General features: G+C 40.5%; 1 protein-coding gene across 4 annotated transcripts in view; it reads right to left on the bottom strand.

Annotated features, from left to right (window-relative positions):
* map3k13 (mitogen-activated protein kinase kinase kinase 13) overlaps positions 1-18,838 on the bottom strand; it is a 45,702-nt gene that overhangs the window by 22,679 nt on the left and 4,185 nt on the right. For 2 of the 4 annotated variants that reach the window (XM_083537499.1, XM_083537500.1), the window contains exon 2: positions 9,886-9,980. Coding sequence is in view for 2 of the 4 variants with exons in the window: in XM_083537497.1 (XP_083393623.1) it covers positions 3,292-3,476 (185 nt within the window). In the remaining 2 variants the exon portion in view is untranslated. Of the gene's footprint in view, positions 1-3,291; positions 3,493-9,885; positions 9,981-18,838 lie in introns of those variants that run through there. The other 2 variants (XM_083537497.1, XM_083537498.1) reach the window with 1 other exon arrangement.

Here is an 18,838-nt window from a genome sequence, read left to right as displayed (position 1 = left end):
AACAAAAGTGGATTCGGCTATAAGGCCCGTCATTCGACCCTGAGCTCAGGATAACATCCTGTGGGTGTATATATGGGTTTCCCTCCACAGGCTGTAGTTTCCTCTCTCGGTCCCAAAAAAGCATGCTGGAACATGGAACACACCATATATATATATATATATATATATATATATATATATATATATATATATATATATATATATATATATATATATATATATATTTATTTATTTTATTTATTTAATTTATTTATTTAATTTATTTATTTTTTACTTTTTCATATAAAAAAATCTAATGATGCATGAAACACCTTTTATACGCCGACACAGAGCTGAAAGAGACCTGAAATTTATTTCACAAGTCTCACATCACAACATACTGTCACCTGAGGTACACCTGGCACAACTCTCACACTCCCACACACACGTGGAGTGTATGAGAGGACTGTTTGTTTATTACACCTGACCCGCTTCAGTGTTCAAAGCGTTTACAAAAACAGGCCTGATCGCGGTTTATTTGTAATCGGATGCTAATTAAGACCGGCGTCGACACGCGCTCCTACGCACAGGGCCGTACTGTGATGAGCACGTTAACGTGATGATCTGAAGTCACACGTGAGCGCGGTTAGTGGGCAGCGAGTGCTGTGAGTCACGCACTAAGAGACAATGTCATGCTCCAAAATAACAAATCTAGCTCCGAGTGTGTGACATTCGAGCGCCGTTTCTCGGTCCCTAGAGCACGTAAACGGCACCAGCAAAAGGTGCTCTCGTGCCATTATTCACAACCATCATCCACTTACATCCTACTTATAGGCCTCTCAGGAGTCAGAATTAAAATCGAGGGCTTTTCGATAGCTGTGGGTGAAAATACGCAACAAAAGAGAAGTGTTCCAGAAAAAATGCGTCGCTTTTTGAACGGAGTAATCACAGACCTTACCCAAGGCCCAAATCACTTATCAAGAGGACCAAACAATGCCCCAAATGCAGCTCTACTGATCCATCGAGCTGGTATAAACTGATTGATCAAATATTAATTAAAAACAATGTTAAAACTTGACTAAAAACGTCTCGTGCTTGGAAACGAGTCGCCTGAACATATTCATTAGGAATATGAAAAGAACTGTGCAGTGTTCTTGCAGTTGCGTCCGGTTCAATGCTGGGTCCGCTTCCTCTTTCTCAAGTTGTTAAATCCTAGATCCCATCTGCTGAGAAGATTGATGTGGACAGCAGCAAGGTTGTTTAGGAGCTCAGCTTAAAATCTTTACATGAGCATAAACCATATGTTCTGCTCAAACATTTTGACGCACCAACTGTTATTGGTATGATGGAAATCTAAAAGTACAAGAAGTTGCCGGTGTTTTTAAAGAGACGCAACCAGAGCACAAAGATGAAAGTAAGACTGACAGTGGGGAGACAGAAGGAGGTAACACTGCTGCTGCACTGATATGAGAGCAGCCCAAATGGGAAAAGATCCCAGTGTGACTACAAAGGACACAAGAGGAGCTGGCTCCATGTGAACAGAGCCAAGAGCCAGGGATGGAGGGGGAGGAGGAGGAGGACGAAGACGAGAGAGGCCACAGCTGACCAGCTGCTCCCCTTTTATAATCAGCACATAGCTTTTAAATCAACACATAAAAAAGCCAGCATGCTGGATGGCATGAATAACACAGGAGGATGCCTGAGCTGCTCATTACAATCAGAGGGAGTGTGTTGGCGAGATAGGGACATGCGTGCACACACACGCACAAAAGCATACACTGATGCACACAAGAAGCATGAGCTTTCAAACCAGCTGTTTCCAGGATCATAGGAGTCTCCCCCCCCCCCCCCCCCAGTCAGATGCAAAGATCACTTTATTGACACAAGACAACACTTTGGAAGCAAATTAGAAAACAACTGTCTTCGAATATGTCCATCTTTTATTTGGTGTCTCTCTCTTCTTACATCGTCTTACGGTCTCTCTCTGCATCTTTTTGCATGTCTCTCTGCGAGTTTCACTCTCTCAACTTCCATGTCTATTTGTCCATTTTCATATTTCTGTCTCAGTCTGTGCATCTCCAGCACCTGCCTGTGTGTGTGTGTGTGTGTGTGTGTGTGTGTGTGTGTGTGTGTGTGTGTGTGTGTGTGTGTGTCTATTTCTCTCTCAGTGTCTCTCTTCTATCTGTAACTGTCTCTGTGCCTCTGTACATCTCTCTTTCCTCTCTCTATGTACAGTTACTCACTTTTTCTGTTCCCTTTTTTCCTTCTCCCTTTCCTTTTTTCTTACATTCATTTGCTCTCCCCCTGTAACTGTCTTTCTGTCTCTCTTTAAATATGCTGAAAAAAAAAAAAATAAATAAATAAAAAATCAATACTTTACATTAAAGTGTCCATTAGCAGCAGCAGACGACTGGACAATGACTGCTGTTTTCTTAAACACAAGCATCTACTTTAGCGAAAACCAACCCTAAACTAGAGTATATTGATAACGAGGCATGACAATCGCTCGAGTGGTTATAAATCAATAAAAGCTTCACGCTGAATATAATGATTCAAACACTTATCGAGTAGGATTGAAGCACCAATGCAACATATAATGATGACTGAACTTTACATCACAAGCCATTTTTTTTTTTAGACAAAGAATGTTATCTATATTTTTAAATCATAACCCCCTAACATCACCCCCCCCCCCCAACTCCATCCCCCATTCGAAGACATTATATAAACATGCTAGGCAGAGGAGGCACAGATGAACTGAGCTGCACTTATCTACCTCAGCACACAGAGAGAGCGAGAGCGAGAGCGAGAGAGAGAGCGAGAGCGAGAGCGAGAGCGAGAGAGAGAGGCGAAAGGAACAGAGCTGCGAATGAATGACACAGCAAATATATATTATATTACACGTTTCATACGTGTCCACGTCCACACAAAGCTTGTATCTTACAAGGAGGAATAAAATGAGGGTGTGATGGAGCTTAAGAGAGTGATGTTTGTCCTTCAGCAGAGGGCAGATGGAGAGAGAACTACTGCATCAAACCTCAGCATCGCTGGCTGAGCCAAACATAGCACAAGTGCGCACATGCGCGCACACACGCACACAAAACCACAATTGCCGGCTGCATGTCCAACACATACACATCTAGTTTAATAAATGGCTTAATAAGGCATGGATTCGTGGATACACCTACACACAGGTTTACACGGCCTTGAAAAAAATGCTTAGGAAATAAACCTATTTATTATGGTACAGTAAATTCTCTAAAAGACACACACACACACACACACGCGATAGCAGTACAGCAGATTACTTACGGATAAAAACGCCGGGATGCATGGTCGGTTTTCAGGGAAAGGATGAGCAAAGGAGAAAGGAGTCGAGAGAGAAAGAGAGAGAGAGAGAGAGAGAGAGAGAGAGGGATGGATGAGGAGAGAGCCTGCAGTGTTGGCGTGAAAAAGTGGGTGGTAGCAGAGCTGGTGCTGCTTGCGTCACATTTCATGAATGAAAGGGGCCTGGTGACGCAGGCATGACGCAGCATCCAACACACACACAAGCACGCATGGACACGACGGGGGAGGGAAGGGGGTGGGAAGGAAAAGGAGGGGAGAGGATGAGAGGGAAGGGGCAGAAATTTTAGGGAACCTATTCAAAAGGAGAATCCGATGTAAGAGACAATGCTGACAGTGCATTTTAAGCGTATTGTGTAAATTGTGTGTGAAGTTAACTCGCATTCGCATCCTGCGTACATGAAGGTCTCTCGAACACACGTGTCTTACTCCTTTAAGATTTTCTCTCCGCAACTATTTATAACCTGCACTGGACGCTTTGGCTTCGAACGCTGGCCAAAAAAACAACCCTGCTGATTAACAACTGCTCTCTGACGTCAGGCTCGGCTTTAATCAACACCAAGCGGCCTTTTCTCTGAAACGGAGAGACTGAGTCCCTGGATCAGCTCAAATGACAATTACTATAAAATACATTATAACAAAAGACTTGAAAGGATACACCGTGATAACACAGTGCCAAGAATTAGCCATTTGATCTACCACAATATTTAACATGCAAGATGTCCTTATGGATGATGAACACTGTCCCAATTGGAAAACCTCATGGCAGTTTTATGATCATTCATTTGTCTATTTTTGTTTAAGTGTGCAATAAATCTCATTCTTTTGATTGTATTCCACCCGTAAGCAAGTGATGCAGGATGCAGGTAAGATGTTCCACTAGATTTTGGGGTCTGCTTGTGAAGATTTGTGTTTAGGTACTGATGTAGAGTGAGGAGTCCAGTCAGTGTTACTGTTTAACCCAAAGGTGTTCAAATAGAGCTGTTCCGAGCTCTATAGCAGGAGCACTTAAGATCTTCCACTCCAAATCATGGAAATGATGGAGCTGGCTTTGTGCAGCAGGGCATTGCCACTGTGGAACAGGTTTCGTTCCCCTCGTTAAAGTGAGTGGAACACTCCTCACCCTACATCAGTACCTGCACAAATCTCCACAAGCAGACACCAAAAGCTGGCAACATCTTACCAGAAGAATGGAGGATATTTCAGGATATTTTTTAACCAGGACACTTCTTTTGTTATACACGTGCACATATATATATATATATAGTACAGACCAAAAGTTTGGACACACCTTCTCATTCAAAGAGTTTTCTTTATTTTCATGACTATGAAAATTGTAGATTCACACTGAAGGCATCAAAACTATGAATTAACACATGTGGAATTATATATGGAATTATATACATAACAAAAAAGTCATATTCTAGGTTCCTCAAAGTAGCCACCTTTTGCTTTGATTACTGCTTTGCACACTCTTGGCATTCTCTTGATGAGCTTCAAGAGGTAGTCACCTGAAATGGTCTTCCAACAGTCTTGAAGGAGTTCCCTGAGAGATGCTTGGCACTTGTTGGCCCTTTTGCCTTCACTCTGCGGTCCAGCTCACCCCTAAACCATCTCGATTGGGTTCAGGTCCGGTGACTGTGGAGGCCAGGTCATCTGGCGCAGCACCCCATCACTCTCCTTCTTGGTCAAATAGCCCTTGATGCCTTCAGTGTGACTCTACAATTTTCATAGTCATGAAAATAAAGAAAACTCTTTGAATGAGAAGGTGTGTCCAAACTTTTGGTCTATACTGTGTATATATATATATATATATATATATATAATGATTATTTGTGTGTGTATCTATGTATCTGTGTGTGTGTGTGTCTATGTATCTGTGTGTGTGTGTGTCTGTTTGTCGCTTGTTTGCGTCAATCATTGCAAATGTCATCCAGTCAATACAGAGTTCCTCGTACCTGGAGGTAAAGTCACTGTTTATGACTTTGTAAGAGGTCACATTATATTGTTCTTTCTTTTCCCCCTCTCCTTGCATCTGTCCTAATTTCCTACAATGAATAAGCTCAGTTGTTTAAAAACGCCACCACTGTTGTACGTTTACACAAACCTTGTTTTTGCTACCTTTTGGAAAATCGAATCGAATACATTTGACACACAGTTAACATGAAAAGACTGTGCTTCTCGTTCAAAAGAAAAACAACAAAAAAAATAAATAAAAAACACAATAGATAATTTGCTGCTCCTTTCTCTCCCAGTTTTCCTTCGCCAGCCTTTAATTTTGGATGAATTCTTTGTATTTTCCTTTCTAATTTTAGATGATTCAACATGGGGCTTGTCACTTTCTTCCATTTGAACCCCACCAGTATTTGTTTGGTTTTATTTCACAACAGCTTTGGCTTTATACGCTTTCAAACGGTTATTTACAGCATTTAATTCATTTTAACTACCACTAGTACCATCATCTGCATATGCTGTGGATCTATTTTACATTGAGTTCCTTGTAATCTTAAAATTTGCTGTATTCTTGTTTACTATTTGACTGATTAATGATATAGGAGTGCACCACTCAAAGGACACCGTTGCGTTACCCCTCTATATGTACTATATGGACAAAATTCTGATTTTCACAGCAATATTTAGTTCTTCCCTAAACTGCTACCACACAGTTGGAGACACTCAATTGGGTGCCTTTGGAATTGGTAGCATTAAATTGATCCTTCACTTTCTAACAGTTTTGGGAACTAGGAGACTCAAACCTGTTCCAGCTTGACAATGCCTCTGTGCACAAATCCAGCTCCATGAAGATGTGCTTTACATGGGTTGGCGTGAAAGATCGTGAGTGGTCTGCTATAGAGCTCTGATCTCAACCTTATTGAACAGCTGTGGGATGAGTGTGAACGCTGAGTGCACCCCAGGCCTCCTCATCCTACATCGGTACCTGAATTTACTAACACTCTTGCTCAAATCTCCACAAGCACAGTGCAAAAATCTAGTAAAAATCTTCAGCAAAATGGAGGTTATTATAACAGAAAAAAAGAAGACTAAATGTGGAATGGGATGTTCAGAAGGCACATCTGAACAAATAAGTACACAATATGGACAAGATGGTGGACATCCGAGTTTCATATGTACATCCTAATAATTTTTTAACATGCCGACTAATGTGTGTGTGTGAAATACTGTATATATGAAATTTTTTGTATTATTTATTTATTTATTTTTAAAATCCTGTATTAGGAAAAAAAGCGTGTAGATGCCATGCTAAGGGGGATAATTGCACTAAATGTTGAAACTTGAAAAGGTACCAACATGCTGACAACCTAGATAACTGTTATTACATTTAAATTAAACATACACTAAATACAAATAAAATAAATAACTTGAATTAAAAAATATATAACAATTAAAAAAAAATAATTTTATTAGAGGTGTTAGAATATGTTAAAGGCAGAAATGGTCGAAAAAACATTTGTATTTTTATTTTTTTTTTGCCTGCCTGAATTCAGCCACACTGATGTCTGACGGGTTTTTCCCCCAACCGTTCATGCACATGCTCGGTAAGAGGGAGTGTAATCCGTTTTATTACAGCCAAACAAACAAACACTTTCACACTATGTGCCACTGTCTCACCTTTCTGTGGAGCAGCTTATATAATAACAATAATAAAAAAATATATATATAATTAATACATTTATAATTAAAAAAATATATATGTATGTGTATTTTTTTTTAATGGCTCTGGACTGGATTTTGGACTACATTGTATAACAGCTACATCGACACTTAAGTGCTGTTTCGGAGATGAGAATAATAAAAAAAAAAACGTTGGGTTTACGCAAAACTAAATACCGTATTTTCCGGACTTTCCTACGCTTTGAACCCCGCGGCTTAAACAATGAAGCGGCTAATTCATTGATTTTTCCCGGTTTCACAAACTTCAAGCCAAAAAACTGAGCCCCATAACATTAGACCAATGAAATTGCCGAACAGGTGAAGGTGAACTAATGCAACTCTTTACATTAAATCAGATGCGCTCCCACTGAATCGGGCCGCGCCACATTATAAATATGGATGAGGTTCCTCTGACGTTTGACCTGCCGCTCACTCAGACTGTCAACAGGAAAAGCGAATCATCAACCGGGCATGAAACGCACTTCACCTGTGTTCTGAGCTGCACGGCATCAACAGAAAAGCTTCACCGATGGTGATTTTTAAACGCATGACGATGACGAAAGAAAAACTTCCGAGAGAAATTGTTGTGAAAGGAAGGAGGAAGACAGTGAACAATGAGGCTACTGTTTAGATACAAGCCGTGTAACAGACACCGTCTCTCGTTAAAGCCTGTGTAAAGTTAATTATTTTCAATGTAGACATATTTTCAATGCGGCTTATAGACAGGTGCGGCTTATTTATGTTCAAAATAAAAATCTTTGTCAAATTCAGCAGAATTGGCTCAATGTTTTATAATGTTTTATATATTATTTTTAAGCCATGGTTACATATGTGCTATAGTCATCTACACTACACTATAGAAACAAATGACTGGACACCTGACTAATATTGGCATATTTTTTTTTTTTATTCCACATTAAGTCCTCATTACAACAACCTCCACTCTTTTGAGAAGTTGTTCTTTAATGTGCTTTGGTAGATTTGTGCTCGTTTAGCTACAAGGGCATTAGTAAAGTCAGGAACTGATGTAGGATGAGGAGGGCTGGGGTGCAGCCAGCTTTTCAATTCATCCTGAAGGTGTTTAATGAGGTTGAGGTCAGGGCTCTATAGAAAGCTGCTCAAGGTCTTCCACATACGGCTGAAAAAGGTCAGGCATTCCAATACTTTTTTCATACTGTGCACGTGTGTTTATTGGATACAACAATTTTCTGAAATCAGCCAACCCACACAAAGTGCCACAACGTTCTCTAAAGTGGCCGAGGTAGAGGCTTTGTGTGTGTGTGTGCCACACACACACACACACACACACACACACACACACACACACACACACACACACACACACACACACACACACACACACACACACACACACACACACACACACACTGCAGAGATGCAGGCATTCGAGCATCAGGTTACAGGTGAGCATCTGACTGTGGAATCTTCTGCTTGAGATAACCACAACTGCCACTACCCTGCATAACTACACAAACGATCCTGTTTATGGTGGACTGCTGCAGAACTGGTAGGTCCAGGAGAGGCAGCTCAGGCGTTGTGCTTACGGTCACGCACAGCGGACACAATCTGAGAAATAAAACTTTTTAGTGTAAAGTCTTTGTATGGTATTCGTATTTAAACTTAACTCAATGTAACTACTGCATCTGAATCCCGCCACATCGGCATCTGGCCAACACGGGCCAAACAAAGATTACAGGCGAAGGTTTCGAAAGCAGGAGCAAACACAGATAAAAGTAAGAATACTGTTAAATCTGATCAAAAGGAACCTATTGAGCTGTAGATCAGCCTCAAATAAAGTTTGTACTTGAAATGTGAAGAAAGAATCCTTATTTTTTTCTCCATGAATTAATATGTTCCTAAATTATTATATCATTCATATAAAAAAAAAAAGACGACAGACATCAGGACGTTGGCACGTGCAAGTCTGATATATAGACTTCAAGCTTTATTGCCACATTGCATGGATTCAGAAAAGTACAAATTTAATCCTGACCTCCGTTAAATACCAAAGTACAGTAATTAAAGCAACTAAAAAAAGTGAATATGAATAAACTTTCTTTCGGCTTCTCCCATTAGGGGTCGCCACAGCGGATCATCCGCAGGTTTGATTTGGCACATGTTTTTACGCTGGATGCCCTTCCTAACGCAACCCTCCCCATTTATCCGGGCTTGGGACCGGCACTAAGAGTGGTGGGGTTGGTTCCCTGACCGGGGATCGAACTCGGGTTGCAGCGGTGAGAGCGCCGCATCCTAACCACTAGACCACCAGGGAAAATCGAATATGAATATTAGTCACAAATTGAATTTCTTGTGAAAATTCAAACCTCCAATGCTTGACACTTCAATCATTAAAACACAGAAAAACAAAGGGAAAAATTGCAAAAATAATTTTCTTTAAGTAGAAATAATGTATAATTGAAATTATGTCACATCATAAAAATATAGGTCACATCATAAGACACCATGTGCAATCAGGCACAAATCCATGCAAAAAAAAAAAAAAAAAAAGGTAGACTGTATGCAGGTTTTTGCATCCAGTATTTCCCCAGGATCCCGGTCACTGTGCTGTGATGCAAAGATGCAAAACTATAACTCAGAGAGTATGTCCACTAAATTCCTGACCCTCAGTATGTATTCATGCTCTTAAATACACTATGTAGACACAAGATTGTGGACATATGACCAGAAGATTGATGTGCTTTTCGAACAAACCTCATCCACATTTGCTGTTATAACAACATTCACACTTCTGGAAAGATTTTCACTAGATTTTGGAGTGTGTGTAAAGAGATTTGTGCAGCGTGACTGCTGCTCTTTTCACTGTGACTGTCTGCTTCAGAACAGCAGCAGAGCAGTAAAGACATTTACCTGTGCTGAGGCTGGTGAGCATATCCTACATCTACATCAGAAGAAACGCTCAGATTCGACGCCCTTCTTCTGAGCTCTCTGCGCTTCCGCTTCACCTGCAAACACGCAAAAAAAAAACAGGTCACAACTTGTGTGTGTTGCTTGTACAGAGTGAGAGAGATGTGTATGTGTGTGTGTGTGTGTGTGTGTGTGTGTGTTGGATCAGCAATGAGTATTATAGTATAGAGCCATAAAGCAGGGAACGCTCAGGTTTCTATATACAGGGTGGGTGAAAAGTAACTAGGCAATATTAAATGGCTATAGAACTTGGCAACCTTATTTGCAGGAGGGATGGTGCACCTCCCTATTTTTCTTTTGCTGTGTGTACGTGGTTAGACCAGCATTTTTCAGGACGTTGGCTGGACCACACAGACCGCATTAACGGCCCCCAAGAAGTCCAGACCTCATTCCAAAGGAGGAGGTGTACAGATTAACTGGTTGGCGCCAACAGTGCGTTGGAAATGTTTAGATTTGCTTTCATGTTCCTGTGTAATAAAAGCGTGTGTACAATTTGTTTCAATACATTTACAGTCGAAATATGGACTTTACCATGTTTTTAAATGCCTAGTTACTTTTCACCCACCCTGTAGACTCTCCATTGAAAGGAACGTTGTACTGTACAAAGACATGAGGAAAAAGGCAGATAGAAAAAAAATACTTTTAGACAGATTAAAACACTGCATTACTGACTTCCTGTTGAGTTCCTATTGCTAAAGAAAACCATAGATCATAATAAATATCAATGAAATGAAATTCTGTTTAAGGAAATAAGCATTCTGAAAAATAATTAATGGCAGTTGGCTCCAGTTTCGGTTCTTTGCAACAATTCACGCTTTATCATTTTTCCATTAACATGACTGGCTGCATCCGCTTATTGTATTTTCTTTACAGTGGTCACCCGGAACTCGAGGGGGTTGCGTTCCAAGTGGAATAAAAACACTTGTCATTTAGCCACCATTCCATAAATTATTTCGTCTCATCGTGTCCCTAGATCCCATCGTGTCCCTAGGTGTAGAGAGTGAGGCAAAGGGGAAAAAAAAGAAATTGCGTTTTCAATTAAAAAAAAAAAAAATACAAAAAGTACTGAAAATGCAAAAAGGAAGAAACAATCTAAAGCAACATTTGACAATTTTATTGACTGAATACAAATCAGCTGCTACAAGCCGGTTTTTATCAAAATAATAATAAAGTGTGTCAGAAGTGTGCAGGAATTTGCCAGCAGTGTTGTTTTACAAGTCCAATAAAATCAAAATATTTACTGAACCTTTAACCTAGAAGGCAGAAAGGCAAACAGATGAACGCAGCAGATATGAGGGAAGTCTAGTTTAAAGTGTTCTAGTGCAGGCTTGTGTACTAAACAGCTTTTCATGTCTGACACAAACCTCTGGGGTACAGCGGGTGTGAGTAAGAAAGGGGGAGGGGGGGGGGTTTATTCTGCTTAAAATGAATGAAGCACCATGTCTAATCTGTGGCTCCTCAGCCACACCCTAAGGGGCAGCTGTGTGCTCCCCATTCCCTTCACATGAGCAAAGAATAAGCCATTACATTAAAATAAGTCATTTCACACATGACTGCTGCTGCCTTTGTGATTAATGCTGAACTGTAAATGAAAGCGGATCGGCTTTTACTCGTTTTCTACGCCAAAGTTGCATTTATTACCGTAGAACCGACTTACAATTCAAAAGAGTTTACAGATATTAGGTGGTGCGGTGCGTGTTTCCTGTAGGATTCAGGTGAAAGAAAAGGAATCAATCATTCAAGTAATTGCTTAATTATTTTAATGAAATGCTATGAAAAGTACAAAGCTAGGCACTATTGAATCAGGAATTTTATTAACCAGGAAGTCTGTTAAGTGTGTTAGTTAGAATGCCAGCTGCTATATTCGTTCTGCATGGAGGAGGAAGGAACAAAGAATGACAGAAAAAAAAACCCAACAACAAAAAGAAGCAACATTTATAAGCAATGCAATGTCAGACGATAATTTTATTTGGATAATAAATAAAAACATACAAAAAACAGTATGACACCAATTTGATACCAATAATTAGTTAAATATGATGGCTCAAAAAAAAAAAGGGCTCAGCTATAAAATTATCCAAGTTGGTCCTAGATGAAATTAAGAAAAAACTAAAAAATAAATGATGCTATGAGAATATTTGCAGCAAGTGATTTTGTGTGAAAACCACAAGTTTTGTCTAAATCGAATTCTTTACTTTTTTTTTTTTTTTTTTGCTTTATTGAGACATCCAGCTGTGGTCCATCCCCAAAGTTGGGGGCAGACAATTTGGATGTAATGGCAATCGTTTTTATTTTATTTTTCTTGAACTAAAAAGACCCAAACCTGCTCCAGCATGATGGTGCTCCTGTGCATAAAGCCAGGTCCATGAAGATATGGTTTACATGTGACGTGAAAGAGCTCGGACCTCCTCTGACCTCTGAAAACCTTTGAAATGAATTGGAATGATGAACTGCACCCCAGGCCTCCTCAACCTACATCAGTACCCGACTTTCCATAATGCCCTTGTGGCTGAAGGAGCAAAATTATTTTTAAGCTTAGTAACTCTTTAAAAAGTAATTATAATAAAATAAATATTTGCTGGACATCAATACTCATTGATACTCAAAGTTTCAGTGTTGCTATTGGAAAAGAGAGTGAGATCATGTAATCTTTATTTAATCCTCTTTTTATTTCAAAGGAATACAATTAATCCTCCTATTTCTAAAACACACACACACACACACACACACACACACACACACACACACACACACACACACACACACACGAGGGCTTTAAGCCCTAGGTACACACATTATTATTGTTATTAAAAATAAAGAAAAAAGCATTACAGGAACAAGAGTCAGGCCTGTAAATGAATATTGACTAAAAAGTATTCATGAGCTTGTCAGTGGTGTGGAGGCCTGCAGGCAAGAGAATCCTGATACGCAACATGGCTAGGAATCCAAAGAAGTTTCGTTTAGAAAGCACCAGCAAGAAGACTGACGTTTTAAGTCATTCATTTTGTCCCACATTATGTTCGACCTGACTTACAGCTGCTTATGTAACGCTTCAATGCGACTGGGAATTTCCAGCTGGTTTCTGTTTGCTGCACATTTGACGCTCCGGGCCGTGTCCTCGAAACCACGAGCTGCGTCTCTAATCCACCTTCTCCAAAAGGTAACCTCGGTCCCCGACGCCACTGGAATCCACTGCGAGTTGGTTTTTATTTTGGAGGAAAAGGTGGCCTGAAACAGGAATGGTTTAAAAGCAGTCTCTTTCACTTCACGCTACAGTCTCTGGGTGAAAGATAGACAGCCATGTGCCAGCTCTGTTACGATCACTCATTATTATTTCAGCGAGATAGGAACATGCGTACCGACAGCTCCTATGTCCCTTGCTTGAAACACACACACACACACACACACACACACACACACACACACGACAGGTCCCAAGTCTCTTGCATGAAACCAAACCAAACCAGAATGGGGAGGTTTTCACTACTAGTGCACAAGGTTAGGTAATAATGATAATTATATAATCACTTCTGCAGTAAATGATGCATGTTTATATAGGTCATACAGTGCTATCAACAACAATCTGATTTGAGATTTAAGTACAAGATGAATTAAACACAACATTGAGAAGAAAACTAATAAATAAAAATAAGAGAAAAAAAAAAAAACCACCAAGTGAGCTAAAAAACAAAACACAAAACACAAACCCTGAGCACTGGTTTTGATAAACATGGTGTTATTCTTCTACTGCTCTGCTGATTCTCTCAGAGGTACTGATATTAGGGCCAGTTCTAGCTTGAAGCACTGGATTGCTACTCAACCGGGATTGAACATATTTTCCATTCTGAGACACTGAATTTTATGGTGCTCAATGTATGTTGTAATGAACCCGAATGTCTGCGAACGTATATAATTCTTTGAGAGAACTGCACTTTTTTTTTTTTTCCTGCTGCAAGTCACCAGTCGCTGTAACAAGGTCCTTTAGTAGGCCTCCTAATACTGGCTGCTATAGTAACTTATCAGTGGGTGGCACAAAGGTAACAGCCCATCTTTGGCAAGCTTCCTTCTGCATTTGCATACATTTTTACTTTTCTTAACGCTGTTGTCGTGTCACCGAAAGCTCCCACCTCTAGTCACTAGAAATCCTGAAGTCTCTCATTGTAAATATATGGTCTCTGGTCACGATGCTGCTGCGAGGCATTGTAAACAAAGACTAATGCGATGCTGGGGGCCATTTTAATGCCTTTACTACTACACTGGTCTAAAATCCACCAACAGAAGGACGGATGGCACAGGACGAAGTGAAAATCGGTAATGAATCGTATACAAATACGAAAGTGGACACTGGGAACGCAAGTCATTAAAGTGAAGACAATATTCTCACTACCTCAAATGAAAAAAAACAAACAAAAAAAATTATAGGCCTATCGTAAGAGGATCGTCACAGACACATAAGCATTGTACGCCACTGTTATCCATGTGATCATCTTAAAAGACCACTGAAATCAGACTGTGATCCTGTCTTACAAGGACACAAATAAGTCAAGGATCAGGTGACCATCAAAGCTGGATAAATATACATTTAAACCATGCCGCTGCGCTCAGAATTCGCTCAGTATCGACAATCTGACTTGCTATCAAGAACAAATGCTATCAAACATGTATCAATCCCACACTCAAACATGGGTAACACACCCTCTTAAGACATGCATGAGTCAGACACAGTGCTCACAGAATGCCCTGTGATGTTATGTAACCAGGTTATAAACAGTCCTCAGAAGAGTGTATGTATATCTCCAGATGGCCTCTCAAGTCCAACCTCTGTGTTAACAAGCCAGTCAATGTATGTAGCATTAGAAGCTTTATTGCTCTATAAGGGAGATTTGACCCTGCCTTTAAAAACAGGATATGATCTCAGGATGTGGTCGATGAGGCAGTGATGGAGATGGAGAAAAAGAAAATGTTAAGAGGTGTGTGTGTATATGTATACACACACACTCCCTATGAGGGGCTGCAGGGAAGAGTAATTATAGCAGCACACTAACCTGTGACGAATGCTACAGCATCACCAGCACAGGAGAACACACACACACACACACACACACACACACACACACACACACACACACACACACACACACACACACACACACACACACACACACACACACACCATCTACAATCACCACCACGCCAACATACAGAACTCCATACGGTGCGAACATGTACGAAATACACAAACACACACACTAATCTCTCACGTACAATCTTTCCAGGTTTCCGTGCTACTGCATCACATTAACACCAATGTGTTTTTTCAGTAGGCTGCACCATTTCACAATTAAATAACAGAAAAATAAATAAATAAAAAGGGAAGAGGTTTTCATATATTTTGGCGTAACCAATAAATCGAGAAAAATCTGAAACCTAAACATCTACTCAGGGAGAATACCAGAAGGCAGATTTGCATACTGGAACATGATTGGCTCTTACATCTTATGCGATAATACTCTCGAGTCACATTTATTAAATATTGAACTGACAATTCAAGGTTTTTTTTTTTTTTTTTTTTTTTTAAATAAGAGGACGTACAGTGAAATGAAGACTGCATACGGGATTTCTTTTCCGGGCCGACCTACTGCTCAAATCTAAGCAAACTAACAATAACCAATGCTGAGTTTCCAACTGTGACGAGACAAACTACTTCTTTAAGCCTCCTCCTTTCTTTCGGCTTCTCCCGTTAGGGGTCGCCACAGCGGATCCTCCGCACGTTTGATTTGGCATATGTTTTACACTGGATGCCCTTCCTAACGCAACCCTCCCCAATTTATCCGGGCTTGGGACCGGCACTGAAAGTGGCTGGGGATGGTTCCCTGACCGGGGATCGAACCCGGGTCGCAGCGGTGAGAGCGCTGCATCTTAACCACTAGACAGCGAACATACAAAAAAACCCTACCCTGATCCCTTTCACAAAGTAATGTGTGTTTTGTGTATCTGTCCTACATTGTCTTGCATTGTCTGCACCAGGTTGCACACGATGCACTTTATGTGGTTAGGACAAGTTCCTGTAATCCTTAGCTCTGTGTTCTGTTATGTAGCTCCATGTTGTTTAATGTAGAACCAGGGTTCTGGAGAAATGGCTCGGTTCACTGTGTACTGCATCAGCTATGTATATGGTTAATATGATGACGAAATCTTCTTGACTTAAGTTGATGATTAAAAACAAAACATTTAGATGCATACTGGCAGCGAGTTTCCGTCTATGCTTTCGCTCATTAAGCAGATATCTTTACACACAGTGCTTATAAAAGAACAAACAAATATACAAACATACCATGTGCACCTTCCGATCAAAGATTCAGGAAACCATTAGAGGACACTTTCAGATAAGATATTCATAAGTTCCTTATCCGTGGGCATCTCCTCATGCTTCCAGTATTCACACAGCCAGCTAGATCACACAACAGGCTTGAAATAATACTACACACTGTTCACCTGTAGGTGTCCCTAGTACAAGATTATGCTGCAAGTTTCATTCGCAAGTGAATAATTCTAATTCTAAACAATTTATTTAACAAAACACAATACCTTTCTATTAACTTTGTAACAGCTACAGGGACTATAATGTGGAATGAGAGAAATTACACAAATCCTATGATCGAGACTCCACGAGCACTTTTGTCCATGAAGTTTGTATTCATGAAAAATGTATCCGGTGGATAGATTTCCAAGAGAGTCCAGGCCCATGGTGAGAATTGATGAAAAGTGTATGAGCAAATCTGTTTCAGAGGAGGCTCTAAGAAACCCTACACAACCATGACCCCGGGGAGAGGAGAGAGAGGTAGCATCATTACTGAAATGTCACTCAGCAGGGAGGAAAGGAGAGGAAATAAATAAATAAATGGTGTAGCCCATGGAGAATGAGGAAGAACGGAGGGGGAAAGAGAGGAAGCGAGACACCCAGGAACAGACAGGAGTAGGGAAGCACACACATTTGGTTGGTAATTGCACATCAGTTGTGGCGAAAAGTACAATACAGGTGTAGTGTGTTCGTGTGCGTGCGTGTGCGCGTGCGGTTCCAGTAAGCACTTTTTTTGTTTTTAGCAAGTTGCAGGATGTTTTGTGTTTTCCGGAACATCAGAATACAATTCTGTGTTCGGTTTCATCCTGATAGGGAACATTAAACACAATGAGGAGGACACTACTGCACCTGCGAACAAACTTCCTTTGCGAAGAAATAACCACTTCCTGTTACTGAAAGAGGTTTCGTGCATCACGACAGGGTAGAATCATACCGAGGAAACAAAAATGAAAAAAAAAAAAAAAAAAAGAAAGAAAGAAATAAAGGAGGCAGTAGACAGTGAAGGAGAGACAGACAGGATGGTGTCTCTGGTGGGAGATTAGTGGACTGGTCCCCTGGTGTCAGCATATGCAAATGATGTCGAGATGCTGCTCTGAGACTACACTGCTTTCAAACCCTGCTTTATGAGGTCACGGATACACAACTAAATCACAGTGTTCCTTTGTTACCAGGTAAACAGCTGGAATTTTATTCACCATGCATTATAAAATTATTATTATTTTTTTTAAATATCTGATCATGTGCTTGGAGTCGTTTATAAAAAGGACTCCAGTCTCACACAGGCTCCAGTCTGCAGTGGTGCACTCACTCCTGGACATCAGGTCAGCACAGCCTGCCTCACGTCCTGCTTACAAACGACTCTGTGATGCGCGATAAAAGACTCATTACATAATAATCGGGTGCATATTCATGTGAACGCTGAAATTAGATATTTTTCTCTCTCTTAATTCAAATTTTATTATAATAAGAAATATGCTAATGGCTTTAATAAAAAAATAAAAAAATAAAAAAAGTTCTGTCTGTCTCCCCTACCCTCTCTCACTCACCCTGTCTTTCTATCACCCGTCTACCATTCTCTCTTTCACCCCACTTTCCACCCTCTACCCATCTTGCTTTTTTCCACCATCTCTCTCCCTCTCTTCAGCCGGTCTGTTTTTTTGCCACCCACATTCTCATAATATCTCTCACCCCATCTCCCTTTTCACCCTCTGTCTTGTCTCCCTCTAAAAACCCCTAATCCATAAAAGAAATGGCCTTCCTACATGATCTATACTGTGCACACACACACACACACACACACACACACCCTCCATTTTCTAGACACACTAGAAACAGAACATTTACAGTACATATACACACTTCCCGTCCCAGAGCACATGCTGTGGTAGTGACAAGGGGCATAATACACAACCTTGTGTATACACAACATGTTTCGTCCGTGCAAATCGGACATGTACTCGAGACAAGACAGCAGGGTCTTGTCCCAGTCAGCAAACTTTACTTATCACATGGCATCATTTCCTGACACTCACTCAGACAGACGAACTACCGACTTCCCACCTCAGAACCAAGGACCGCGCCGGATCCTGGGATCCATGTTCCCGTTTTTTTTAAAACGCAAAGATGCAAGTTCGAAGAAGATTCCAGATCCCAGGAAATCGGCTGCGTTTTTTTTTTTTTTTGAAGGGAAGTGTGTTTTGTTTTATTTTCCCTAGACCACACCAAAACCATACAATGAATACAGAAACTTTGGGAGTTTCCCAGACTGGTTTAGAGTTGGTAAAAGTAGACACATCCTTCACTCAAGTAGAAGTACAGATACTCATGTTTTAAGAGACTCTGGTAAAAGTTGAAGTTCTGACTACACGTTTTATACCAAACGCTTGTGTTTTATGGAAGTACCACAGTGATGCACGAGCGCGTGGAAAGAAAACACACTGGGGTCACGAATGAAGATCAGCACGGTGTGAACAAGATTGTAGAATCCTCATGATGTGAAAATGGAGCTCTATTGCGTAAACTGTAACGTCGGGA

The sequence above is a fragment of the Silurus aristotelis genome, assembly GCF_946808225.1.
Source record: "Silurus aristotelis genome assembly, chromosome: 3".
Lineage (NCBI taxonomy): Eukaryota > Metazoa > Chordata > Actinopteri > Siluriformes > Siluridae > Silurus > Silurus aristotelis.
This window is presented reverse-complemented; position numbering and strand designations above follow the sequence as displayed.